At 33.1% G+C, this 14022-nt stretch overlaps 1 protein-coding gene across 1 annotated transcript; it reads left to right on the forward strand.

Annotated features, from left to right (window-relative positions):
* Window positions 1-1762: 1762 nt before the first annotated feature.
* On the forward strand, window positions 1763-4846 carry HELRODRAFT_169142 (hypothetical protein; the record flags this gene model as incomplete). The annotated part of the gene is made up of 3 exons (XM_009015014.1): window positions 1763-2475; window positions 2654-2774; window positions 4589-4846. The coding sequence occupies 3 exons, from the start codon at window positions 1763-1765 to the stop codon at window positions 4844-4846; spliced, it is 1092 nt and encodes a 363-aa protein (XP_009013262.1).
* Between the last annotated feature and the right edge of the window lie 9176 nt (window positions 4847-14022).

A 14022-nucleotide genomic window follows, 5' to 3' on the forward strand; every position in this document is an offset into this window, starting at 1 on the left:
GAAGTGTGAAAATCAATCAATCAATCAATCAATTAGCTTGTACAGAGCTATTTCCGCGATGTTCAACAGCGCTCTTCAATGAATTTTGAAAACAGATGGATCTTGAGATCCGCTCTAAAATTCGTAAGTGATGGAGAAGTAGTCAGAGAAGTAGGTAGAGAGTTCCAGAGAAAAGGGCTAAAATAAGCAAAAGCAGATTTGGCAAAAGAGTGTTTAATACGTGTTAAGAAGAAGCGAGAACAAGAAGACTATCGTAAACCGATCAATCAATCAATCAGTCAGTCAATAAATCAATCAGTCAGTCAATCAGTTAGTCAGTTATTCAGTCAGTCAGTCAATCAATCAATCAATTTATAAAGCGCTGTTTTCGTGATGTTCAACATCACTCCTTGATAAATTTTGCAGACAGATTTGGTAAGTAATGGAGTAGTCAGAGAAAAAGGAAGAAAGTTCCAGAGAAAAGGGCCAGAAAAATGTAAATGCTGATTTAGCAATAGAGTGTTTAACACGAGTTAAGAAAAAGTGAGAACAAGAAGACGATCGTAAACCGGGGCGTTTAGGTGCAATTAATATATATGATAAGTACTTAGGAAATAACTTAGATTGAGACTTATACATAAACGTGCAAATTTTAAAAATTATTCTATATTTTATAAGTGGCCAGTGCAAGAGAACAAGATATGGAGATATATGAGAAAAGAAAGGGGCTAGATTGATGTGATTCTGTGATTCTGAGAAAGAAATGATATAAAATTGTTAATTAAGTTTGAACTGAAGATGTTGGATGTTTAGAGGTGCATGTAATGTATTGACAAGATGATGATATGGATGATAGTTATTGAGACAGTGGACGAGGCATTGGTGTTGTAGGACAGGTAGGACATTGGTTTCTTGGTCAAGATGTGTCATAAGAATGCAGCTGGTTATAGTGCGTAAGGCAAAGTTTTTGGCATTTAAAGTTTTTGGAGGTTGGTTTGGGAGATATTGGGTAACCAGTTAGATGTAGCGTAATTGATGACGGGTCGAAAAATAGCCTTATATGTAATGGTAAGATTTTGTTTGTACTCAATTAGTGCTTACCAGAGATTTGAGAACTTTCTTCTTTTGTTGGCTTTTTAGTTATTGTTTGTGTATGTACCTGTTGTCAGCGATCAGTGCAGCAAAGAGAGTGGGGTATGTATATCTCACAAGTATGTTTCACTATAGTCCAAGCAATGACAAAGTATTCATCGGTTGTCGTGTTGTTTGTTGTCAAGCGCAAAGAGTTTTTAAGTCTTTTAACGACTTGGGAGTGACGACAAACAAACACGTGTAAATGGTATTGAAATTGTTTAGCCATTCAGGACCAGGATAGTGTTTGTATCATGTTTAGACGACATAGTAAACTTTAAACTTATAGCAGTGCTTTCTCCAAATAGAAAAAAGATTATAACAAAGCTGGCTCCAACCCATCTTGTCAGTACGTCGTGAGTGACTTATCCTATTTGCTGTCAAAATAGCTCTCCTATAACAAAACAAAAAAAGAAGTGAGTTGAAAATTGCGGCATGGAACGTTCGCACAATACTAGACTAAAATAATAATGATCTTTGCTACCTTCTCGTACGTCGTGTTGATTTTTAATTCCGAATATTATAAAAGTTAAAATTCGTCTTTTTTCGTCAAAATTTTCAAAACGATAGTGACGAAAGTTTTGGAAAAATCTAATGATAATTTCCTAAACTAAAGTGTCTTGAAAAAGTCATTGACAAATCCAATGAAAACATGGTAAAAGTTATTACGCTCTCAAACAACAACCTAGACAAGTTGCTGGATGAGTCCGACGCGAACCTATCAAAAATTATTGAACAATCAAATGATAACCTACGTAAATCACTCGCTCATTCTGAAAAAATAATGAGCCAGCTCTTCGAAACAACTTTTTTAAGAATTGAGTCATTAAGTAACAGTTTCGAGCGTGCGGTTAAGAGCATGTCCAATGCTTTAACTGACTCCATGACTCAGCTTCATGCTACTTTGTCCACATTGGGCAATAGCGTTTCCGCACGCCAACAACAAGTAACAAAGCTTAATGAAACTCCAATGTTTGAAACCATGACTAGGGCTCTTTGGAATGTGGAACAAGAGCGAAAAGATGATGAGCAACGGTCAAACAATATTATCATTTCCGAGCTTGAACTTGAACAGGGAGGTAATGACAAAGATATGGTTTCTTCAATTTGTGAAAACCACCTTCCTATCAAACCTCAGATTGTAAGAACTCGTCTTATTGGAAAGTCAAAATTGTGTGTGACTTTAAGCAACTTATCAGCAACCGAAGACCTGATTGCATCATCAAAGATTCTCCGCTCATCACCAGCGACAAAAAATATCTACTGTAATCCAGATCTCTCCAAGAGGCAGGCAGAGAAAGCATTTCTAAAAAGACAGAAGAGACGTCCCAATAAAGCAAACAACAAGCAACCTGCTGATGATCAGTCCTTTCATTCAATCAATTAGAAATGGGCACCTTTGTTTGGCCTTGGCTAACGTTCGTAGCCTACAAAAGAAAACAAACGACCTCAGTTTATTTTTGTCAACTTATGACTCAGATATATTTTCTGTTATAGAAACGTGACTCGCTCCAAATAATCGAATTATTTCCTATTACCGTAGTGGTGGTTTTGACGTTTCAGCTAAGCAGTATGCATTTGACAGTGTGGGATGTATAAAAGAACTCTGCAAAGGTGGTGTTGTCTGCTTAATGGGAGATATCAACCTTCCTCACATCAACTGGGTTAATTACTCCGCACCTAATAATACTATTTACAATACATTCATTGAGCTCTTCAACGAACTAGGTCTACATCAACTTGTCGACAGACCGACTCGAGAAAGTAATATTTTAGACTTAATTTTATCAGATGATCCAGGCTTACTTTTAGATTTGAATGTGTCCTGTCCGTTTGGGTCTAGCGATCATAATTGCATCTTATTTGAAGTTAGCTATACTGCCTGCGGCACAGTGGATACAAGTCAAAATAATTGCATATCTTTCTACAATTTTAACAAAACAGATTTCATAGGAATGAACGATTTTTTCATGAGCATAAACTGGGACCACCTGTTCCAGTACCTCTTTGATGTTAATACCTGTTGGGAGCTCTTTGAGGAGATAATCAATGTTGCAATATCAACTTACGTTCCTTACACCTACAAAAAAAGTTCTCGTAAGCAGGAAGTTCCTAATCCGTTACGTCTCTCATACAGAGTAAAGCTTCATTTTTGGAGAAAGTGGAAATTCTCTTCTAGCTTCAAAAATAAAGAACTTTATATCACAATGTCGAGGAAATGTTCCAGTTTAGCCAATTACTACTGGATGGCCAGTGAACAAAATCTATTGTCCAAATCAAATATCAGAGGTTTTTATCGATACGTTAACAAAAAACTATTTTCTCGACCCTCTGTCAACAGATTAAGACTAAACGATAACAGCACAACCTATGATCCGATGGTAATGGCCGAGACATTCAACAAATACTTTGCTTCTGTGTTCACAATTGATAACAACAACGACTGGTTCCCTTCCTTCTCGTACTACTAGGCTGTTGGATGATATTAGTTTCACCCCTCAGGTGGTATTTACAACTCTGCGTAGTTTGAAGAGTACGTCTTTGATGGGACCAGATAGTATACCCAATATATTGCTCAAGAGCTGTGCTTCAAGTTTGGCAATTCCACTGTGTCACATTTTTTATGTTTCCTTTAAAAACAATGTACTTCCTACCAGATGGAAAACAGCAATTGTTACTCCGATCCATAAGAAGGGTCCATCCATTGCCCGGGTAACTACAGGTCAATTTCACTTACCAGCTCGTGTTGCTGAGTAATGGAAAAAATCATCAACAAACCGATGTTATTATATTTGTCTGTCAACAAATTAATTTCCAGCTTCCAACATGGCTTTTTGCCTGCTCGATCCACATGTACTAACTTGCTACAATTTCTTAGCAATTGGATGTCTATTCGTCAACAAAAGAAATGTTGTGATGTGATTTACCTAGATTTCCAGAAAGCTTTCGATTCTGTGTCGCACACCAAACTAGTCGATAAACTAAAGGCTTATGGAGTTACCGGTAATCTCCTTTCCTGGCTGACTGATTTTCTATCCGAACGTTTTCAGCTCGTTCGAATTCGAGATAAATTGTCAACCCCAGTATCAGTTACTAGTGGTGTGCCTCAGAGTAGCATCCTGGGACCCACCCTAATCTTGATTTTCATAAATGATATAGCTGAGTGTACCCATCCAATTCTGTTAGAATTTTACTTTTCGCGGATGACATTAAGTTGTATTGCTGCTCATCCAACTCAGTTCTACTTCAACAAGTGATCAATGACATAGTTACTTGGAGTACAAAATGGCAGCTACCGCTATCTCCTGATAAATGTTCTCATTACACTTTTCTTTCTTCAACCAGATCTAATACAGTTCCTCATCAATTTTCGAATGGTCATCACTATTTATCACACATGGACCACTTAAAGGACCTAGGTGTAATTGTCGACAATAAACTCAATTTTAATCTTCATGTCAATGATATTGCTCACAAGGCTTCCTCTCGTGCACGGTTAATCACCAGATGTTTTATCTCCAAGGACAAGGGCCTACTTATTAAAGCTTTCTACACTTACGTACGTCCTTTGGTTGAATATGCCTCATCTGTGTGGAATCCACATTACAAATACCAAATAACAAAACTGAAAGTGTACAGAGAAGATTTACGAAATCTATTCCGTCTCTATATCATCTCTCATACCTGTCTCGATTGCATGCGGTTGGAATGGATATTCTGGAGCGTCGTAGGCTGATTTCTGATCTATGCCTTCTCTACAAAATACTTCATAACCTCGTTCAAACTGACCTAAATAGACATTTCATTCCATCACTGTACTTATCAACTCGAGGACATCAAAGCAAATTGCGTGATTTCAACATTAGTGACAACTCAACCAAATATTTCTACTGCAACCGAATCATTCGAATATGGAATACGTTGCCGGCAGATGTCGTTTCTTCAACCTCATATGCTTTCTTCAAAAATCGGTTGCGTTCTCTCGATTTAAATAAATTTCTAACCATTAAATAACTATCAATATTATGTTTTCCTTTTGTCCCAGATAATATTCATTTTTTTTATTGTACTATTTCACGAGGATGTGTTATCAATGTAAACTATGATTTTTCTAATTTACTTTTTTTCTGTTTCGATGGACATTTCATAGAACTTGGTTATTTTTATTATTTCTGTCTAGATAAGTGGTTATTATGGCCTTCTGGGCAGTTTTGTCAATAAATAAACAATGAATAAATGTATATGCTGGTGAAAGACTATAATTAATATATATATATTTTTTTTCAAATATCGTTAAATAAATATTTTTGCCCATTTTGCATTAATTAATTTTTTAATAAGGATTTCGACAACACGAAGCTGTTTTAATTCATATTTATTATCATTATGTGTCATCCTAGGCTTACAACGTTGTTTCGACATAGTCATATATATTTTTATTACTTATCTTTCTATAATACTTATTTTAATAACGTCATTTTATTTTGTTTCAAATTTAATTTTTTATCTTTATCTAAATTGTTTATTAATTATAATAATAAATTTTAATTTTTACATTCTCCCTTTTTTATACCGTCTTACTGACTTTCACTTTTAATATCATCCCGCCACGAAACATTTGTTTTTCCCGTCTAACTAAATTGGTTTATCATACGTTTCTACACAATTTTATTTACTTATTTTCATAATTTTGTTTTAATTTCATTCGTTTAAAACCGTTAATTGTTTTATTGCAATATTTTATTACAAGGTAACATTTTTCATATTTTACATTTTTATATTTCTAATTTTCTAATTACAACGTCATAATTTCATCTCTTGTACTTTTCATCAAATTTCTTGATTTTAATGTTTAAATTATAATTCAATTTTTGATATTTCGTAAAACCAGGCTCTGATGATGACTGTATGTCGAAACAACGTTGTAAGCCTAGGATGACACATAATGATAATAAATATGAATTAAAACAGCTTCGTGTTGTCGAAATCCTTATTTTTTGTTTCGACGTACATTTTATAGAACTTGGTTATTTTTATTATTTTTGTCTAGATAAGTGGTTATTATGGCCCTCTGGGCAGTTTTGTCAATAAATAAATAAATAGACTACAAAAAGCGTCATGAGCGTCAGTTGGCCCTTATAGCACGTAAATTTGCCACGTTGAGTGAGTCTAGAATCTCTGCATCTGTGCAGTTTTTGTCAAAGTCATCCGGTCGGTAAGACAGGAACGCAAAGAGTTGGTTTTGCTATCCGTAACTCGCCTCTTGTCTGTGAATATATTTACTTGCTTGATAAAGATGCAACTAAACCTAGCCAATAGTAATGTAGCTACGCTAATCAGTTGTTACGCGCCCACGTGTAGATCATCGCTTGACAAAAAATTCTGTTGTGGCTCTGTTAATTTGCTATTTATCTTGGGTGACTTCAATGCGCAGACTGGAATCGGAATAATGTACTCGGGCATCACGAAATTGGCGAACTTTGCATCTTGAGTTCTGTTTGAAAACAATCTCGTTGTGACCAACACGGTTTACCTGCAGTCTAATTAAATGAAAACTAATTAGAAGCATCTACGTTTGTGTCATTGGCATTTGATTGGTTATGTCCTCACAAGGCAGCGTGACCTTCACAACGTACGTCTCATCAAAGCCATTCTCATTACAACCTCTGGTCATATCATTACTCATCAAAACCATCGTTTTCGTAACATTGGACGATCAAGACAAGGAAGCCCGTCGATTGTTAAATTTAATGTGGTGTGCATCTTGCTCGGGTTGATGGCAGAATAAACTGTGCAAAGAAAACATCGTTTTTAAACTTACGATGCTTTGAAAACGTTTTGCCAAATAAAAGAAAGAGTTCACAAAATTCAAACCGCTGGAGATCTAAACAATTCAAGATCTTTTCATCGAAAATTGAGATGTTTGTGGTCTAGCAAATTTAGGTAGCATTCCGGTGTGTTTGTTGGGTGGTTTGGTGCTCATCAGAAATGGCTGGGCTGAACATTTTTACGGACCACCCAATGAGTAATATTCATTTGACTATTCGGTTCTGTCAGAGATACCAAACTGAGGCTTTGAAAATATTTTTTGCAAATCACTCAGCCTAAAAGAAATAAAAAATACACCAGATGACATCAAGCATAACACAAGACGTTGAAAGGCTGCCAGCTGAGATTTTCACATTTGGCCCGTCTGATAGCAAAAGACATTTAAATAAAACTGTCGCCAGGTTGAATCTTAGATGTTATTTCCGTAACAATATCAGCATTAACGAAGACATCATTGCTAGGCTCGTGAAACGAACGAGCATGGTGTCACTATGAGTACCAAAATTGTTGTATACAAAACAAACGGTTGTGCTATAAACAATGTTGTATGAATGCAAATGAGAACGTAGGATGCCAATTACTGATGTGTTAAGAATGTTATTATCGAGTTCAGTCATTTGTATGCCGACCTCGTACATGCCAACTTATCATCCTGAGATTGTTTAACAAAAAATTCTAGCAGGTATTTGTCCATGAATTTACTATTACTGTTCAAAATTTTATGAATGAAGCTACACGATTTAAAATATTTTAATTCGTATATAGGTAACGATTTTTAGTTTACTAAAAATGTCAATATTTATTTTTTTTATAAGAAATAATTTTAAGCACTCTTTTTTGCAATACATATATTTTTTGCAAGTAAGTTTTATAAGTATATAAGTTTTATAAGTATATAAGTTTTATAAGTATATAAGTTTTATAAGTAAGTTTTCCCAAACAAGATTTTCATAGAATAAATGCAAAAAGATAACAGCATAATAAATGACAATAAAACGTTATATATAAATTGATTTTTGACCCTGTTAATTATACCTATGTTTCTATTTATTTTTATTAAAACTAAATCAATATGTTTTTTTAAAAGTCATTTTAGAGTCATTTACAATTCCGAGCAGTTTAAATTCACAATAAACAAGTCAAGAACGTTGCTAAGTTTATTTCTAATCTTTTAATGTTTTTCAATATTATATCAATTAATTAAACGATCTACGTGACAAGAAATTTAACAGGTTATGGGCCCAGATAACGTTCTTCTTAATTAATTGATTTGACGAAGAAAATTTAGAATAAAGAAATATCGGAAGATTCCTTTGTGAAAACTGAAGTGAAGAGAAAACACTTGCTTCTTCATTCTCTGAAAGTCGATATTTTGCTTTTAATTAAAAAGTCAAATTGAAAAACAAGAAAGAAATGGATCTAACAAAAGTGCAAATCAAACAACTAAAAGACAAAAGTAATTGGTTGAACTGGAAATCGAAAACTTGTATAATACTACGCGGCATTCCTGATGCAATGGACGTAATAAATGGCAAATTAAAAAATCCAGATGAATTAAACGATGACTCAAATAAAGATGAAATAGCAAAATATCAAACTGCTTTGAACAGATTCTATAAAGCAGATTGTAGTGCTATGATTATTCTGTCAACCAACTTGACCGATGAAACGTATGAAAAAGTTCGTTCATTCAGTAATGCCGGAGATGTTTGGTTAGAACTTCATAGATAAAGCATACAACTTATGCATGAAGTTCTTTAGTTATAAAATGGATGAAAGTGATGATGTTGTCACCCATGTTACAAAACTCAAGAATCTTTGGAAAGACTTAAAGGTTGAGTTAGGAAAAGATGAAAACAGTGACTTGTTGCTGATGTGTCAAATAATTGAAACTTTGCCAGAAAAATATTTTTCATTTGCTGCAAGTTGAAGATTGTTGAACAAAACTGACTGTTGGTTAGAACTTCATAGATAAAGCATACAACTTATGCATGAAGTTCTTTAGTTATAAAATGGATGAAAGTGATGATGTTGTCACTCATGTTACAAAACTCAAAAATCTTTGGAAAGATTTAAAGGTTGCGTTAGGAAAAGATGAAAACAGTAACTTGTTGCTAATGTGTCAAATAATTGAAACTTTGCCAGAAAAATATTTTTCATTTGCTGCAAGTTGAAGATTGTCGAACAAGACTGAAAGAACAGTTGAAACACTCACAGATCAACTGTGTAGCTATGAGAGATCCTTGGAAGGCAAAACTGAATGTAATAAAGTATTATTTGTCAAAGCAACAACTGAAAAGTCATCATCACTAAACATGAAAGGTCAAAAACAAGATAAATTTGTCAGCAAACCAAAGCGACTGATATGTCATTATTGCAAATTGCCAGGTCACATTGTAAGAAATTGTAAAAATTTTGATGATAGACCAGCAAAACCAAAAAATAACAATCTACGCGATGACAATAAGTCACTAGTTGTTATGGAATCAAGTTTTTTTGCAATTGATGAGCCAGCGTACACTGGTGAATGGTTTTTTGACAATGGTGCAACGTGTCATCTAACTTTTCGAAGAGACATATTTCAAAGTTTTGAAAAATTTTCTCAACCAATTAAATTATATGTTGCAAATGGTGATGCTGTAGAAGCTTTTGAAAAAGAAGTTATTCATCTTCAAGTGAAAGTAAATAATAAATGGCAAACTGTTAAACTCACAGATGTCTGGTATGTGTTAAAAGTAAAAAAAAATTTATTCTCAGTACTAGCAACTCAAGATAAGAAGAGAAATAGCTCTTTTGTTTCAACCTCAAGAAGTTGTCATCTACTTATTAACAATGCGGTAAGTGTTGTTGGAATAAGAAACAACAATGGAGGTTTGTTCAAACTTGTTGCAAAAACTGTTAGACCGTTGAATTCTGAAGTTGAAGTTAACTCTGTCAATGATCAAGATGCATTGCAGTTATACCATGAACGAATGGGACATCAGAATAAACTGAATTGATAACGAAAACTCTAGGCTGACTTAATTAATACTCTTGCTTACATACTCAACCGAACTGGACCATCTTCTGTAGAAGGAAAATCACCGTATGAAGAGTGGTTTAACAAGAAACCTAAGATAACACATTTACGAATCATTGGTAGCTAAGCCTATGTTCATATTCCTATGCAGAAACGATGTAAAATGGATACTAAAGCTGTAAAGGGTACTCTCGTTGGATATGAAGGTGACGATGGCTGCAGAATTTTTGTTCAACCAGGAAATAAAATGCTTCGATCAAGAAATGTTATTTTTGATGAGAAGGTTGTCAAACCAAATTTAGCGATTTTGCAGGAAGAAAGTTGTTCAGATGATACAGTTTTGATTGATGTTGAAATCAAAGATGAAAATAAAGAAACTTTGATTAAAGAAAGTATTTCAACTGATGAAGATGTTCACAACCGTAGTTCAGTTTCTCCTGATGAAGAAAATCAATCTGATTGTTGTAATCAAAAGACCAAATGTATGGTTTTACGTGACAGGAATAATATCAAAAAGCCATCTCGTTATGATCCTTTCGTTATGTCTGCATTAAGTGAAGTACTTGAACTAGAGAGCTACAAAGATGCCATTCAAAGTGATGAAAAAGATGAATGGTTTAAAGCCATGAACAGTGAAATGCAGTCATTAAAGGAAAATCAAACGTGGGATTTGGTAAGTCTTCAAAATGGTCATAAGGCAATACCATGCAAATGGGTCTACAAGGTAAAACACAATCCAGATGGTTCTGTTGAACGTTTTAAAGCCAGGCTAGTGGTAAAAGGTTTTTTCAGAAAAAGGGAATTGACTATGAAGAAACCTATAGTCCTGTTGTCAGAAGTTCATTTATTAGAACACTATTAAGTGTTGCTGCAAATGAAAAGATGTCACTCATGCAGTTTGATGTGTCAACAGCATTTCTATACAGCAAACTAGATGAAGATATTTACATAGAGCAACCTGAAGGTTTTAAAGATAATTCAGGAAGAGTTTGTAAACTCAAGCAAAGTCTCTACGGACTTAAACAAGCTACAAGATGTTGGAACAAACGCTTTGCTGATTTCTGGAAAAAGAGACATTTCAAACAAAGCGATGCAAATGCTTGTTTGTTCATTAGAATACGGGGAGGAAAGAAACTCATACTTGCACTGTATGTTGATGATTGACTAGTTGCAGGAACAGATGAAGAAGAACTAAAAAAATTTAAAAAATAAATTAAAGTCAGAGTTCAAGATAACATCTAAACCTGCAACATATTTCCTTGGATTAGAAATTAATCAAGATGAGAATGGAAATATTGAAGTCAGTCAGTCATCGCATACAAGAATGATTCTTGAAAAGTTTGGGATGAGTCAGTGTAAACCCTGTACAACTCCGATTACAAAATCTGAGGAGTTAGATGAAAACAAAAATTAATACGAGGAAGTGAAATTTCCTTACAGATCAACAGTTGGTGCATTGATGTACTTGATGACGGAAACAAGACCAGATATTGCCTATGCAGTTGGAGTAGCATCCAAAAGTTTGGAGAAACCCAGCAAGTCCAATGTAGCACAAGTCAAGCAAATTTTCAGATATTTGCAAGGCACAACTGATGTCGGCAAGTCTGGTCAAAACAATACACTTATAGCCTACAGTGATGCAGATCATGGAGGAGATAAATCTAGTGGAAGATCGACATCAGATAAAATCTGTATGTTTGGAGGAAGCGTGATCAGTTGGTTTAGCCAACGTCAACCCTTAGTTGCGATTTTAACTACTAAAGCAGAAATCGTTGCCGCAAGTAAAGCAGCAGCTCGTGAAGTGATATGGCTCAAACGATTGTTGAACGACATTGTAGATCTAAAGAAAAAGCCATAAATTTTTGTCGACAATGAAGCAGCGATTCGTTTAGCACATAATCCAGAACTTCACAGAAGAACAAAGCATATCTACATTAGACATTTCTTTGTCAGAGAAAAGGTTGCAGAAGAAGAAGTTTCAGTTGAACGAGTTGCGACAGAACTTCAAGTTGCTGATGCCCTGACAAAACCAATGGTAGGACCATGACTTAAGAATCTGATGTGTGTGATGGGTCTTCAGAACATTTATGTTAAGGTCATCCAATGTTTTAAATAAAATGAGAAGGTGTTAAATTTTATGTTTTATATTAAATCATCATGACTTATGATATACATTTATTTTCTTTGGACCAAATGTTCTTTGCTTTGTATGTAACTTTATTTTTCCTTTTCTGTTATTGCGGTTGACAATAAACAAGTCAAGAACGTTGCTAAGTTTATTTTTTTGTAATGTCTTTCAACATTCTACCAATTAATTAAACGATCTACGTGACAAGAAATTTAACACACTACGCTTCTCAACCAATTTTCAATTATTTGCAGTTAGGGTTAATCCATGGAATTATATAACTGGAAGCGCCCTACCAGCGTTTTAACATTGAAAATTTTTTTCAACGGGCAAGTTACCTCTGGAAGCAAGTTCCTAAAAATTAATTATTCATGAGCATTTTGATTTATTTTTAGAAAAATCTGAGATATAATTAGAAAAAATCTTGGCCTTCCCGAAGTTATGTTAATGACTCTTTGCCGATCTACATTCAGCTCGTTTGTTAAAATTTATTTCGTTTTCAACATTCCGTGAAGTTTTAGGTTTTATAATGTGCCGTATTTAATCGTTAAATTAAATGGATATTGCTATTTTTTTGATGCATCGGAAAAATCGAAGCGTTAGCGATCCTCATTTTTCTGAAATAAAGATTTCTTCATTCATTTTCCCAGTACCCACGAATCAGGATGATTAGACATTTAGAGTAAGAATCATTCCTAAATTAAATTAGAATCTAGAAAACGAAAAGAAGTGGGTAAAAATTTTATTGTAAAAATGAAATGTTATTAATATTTAAAAAAAATAACTCATGAACAATTTATATTGTTATAAATAAATTAATCAACTAACAATTTTTAAATTAAGGTGTAATTCCTGTGCATATATCCTAAACTAGAATCTTTCAAAACACCAAAGCTTACAATACAAAGGAATATTTGCTTTCAACATAACATACCCAAACCAAATTTAATCACACAGAGGAGGTTTTTAAAATTTCTTTTGGTAGTAAAAGCAAACAATCTTTTTTTTCTGTTTTAACTTTAAATGCTATGATTTATATATAATTTATTAATATATTAAATTAATTATAAAATAATTTGTTGAAATCAAATTCTTTAACTTAACTATTTCAACTGTAATTGACATTAATATATTAAAAAAATAATAGTTTAATTAATATTAAGCTAACATGAAATTCATTATGCTATTGATTTAATTAAATTTTATAAAACTGTTAATTTTTAATAGAATAGGTATGGAATGTTTAATAATTTTTAGTTTAACATTACTATTTATAAAATAACCCTGAAGGTGCTAGATCATGAACATGTATATTTTTATATTTATGTGTAAATTGTTATATTTCTTGCTTGTTGATTATAAAACATCTATCTTGCTATAATTAGTAATTAACTTAACTCGTAGTTAGATCAGTCTTACTTTTTTTATTTCTGGATTTCGGTTTTGTTTATTTGTTGTATAACTGCAAAATGTTTGATTTACATAATTATAAATTTATCTTTCAACTATAAAAAGATAAAACTAAGGTTGTAGAATTTGCTTCTGATGTAATCTATTAGAAGCACTGTACAAATTTAATAAAACAATTGATTTAATAAATTTAAATAGTATAATTTTCGTTGCATCTTATTATTTAATTTACTTTTATTAAAACTGCATGTTGATAGAAAACCCTTTAGTTAAGTTAAAACATCTTAATGTTGTATATGATGATTTTTTTTATTAATTCATAATAGTGGTTTGCATTCTGTACATCATTGAAATGATTTTCCATGTTAAATAAATCTTCGTTGACACATTGTGGGAGTATGTTGCTTTCAATTACAAGTTTTTTCTTAAAACAATAATCTTTCTGATTCTTGGCAGATCTGAAAATCATTAAAATTTATTGTTTTTACCAGAAAATAAATAAATGTATCATTTTACTTTTAATACA

The sequence above is a fragment of the Helobdella robusta genome (assembly GCF_000326865.2).
Source record: "Helobdella robusta unplaced genomic scaffold HELROscaffold_15, whole genome shotgun sequence".
NCBI lineage: Eukaryota > Metazoa > Annelida > Clitellata > Rhynchobdellida > Glossiphoniidae > Helobdella > Helobdella robusta.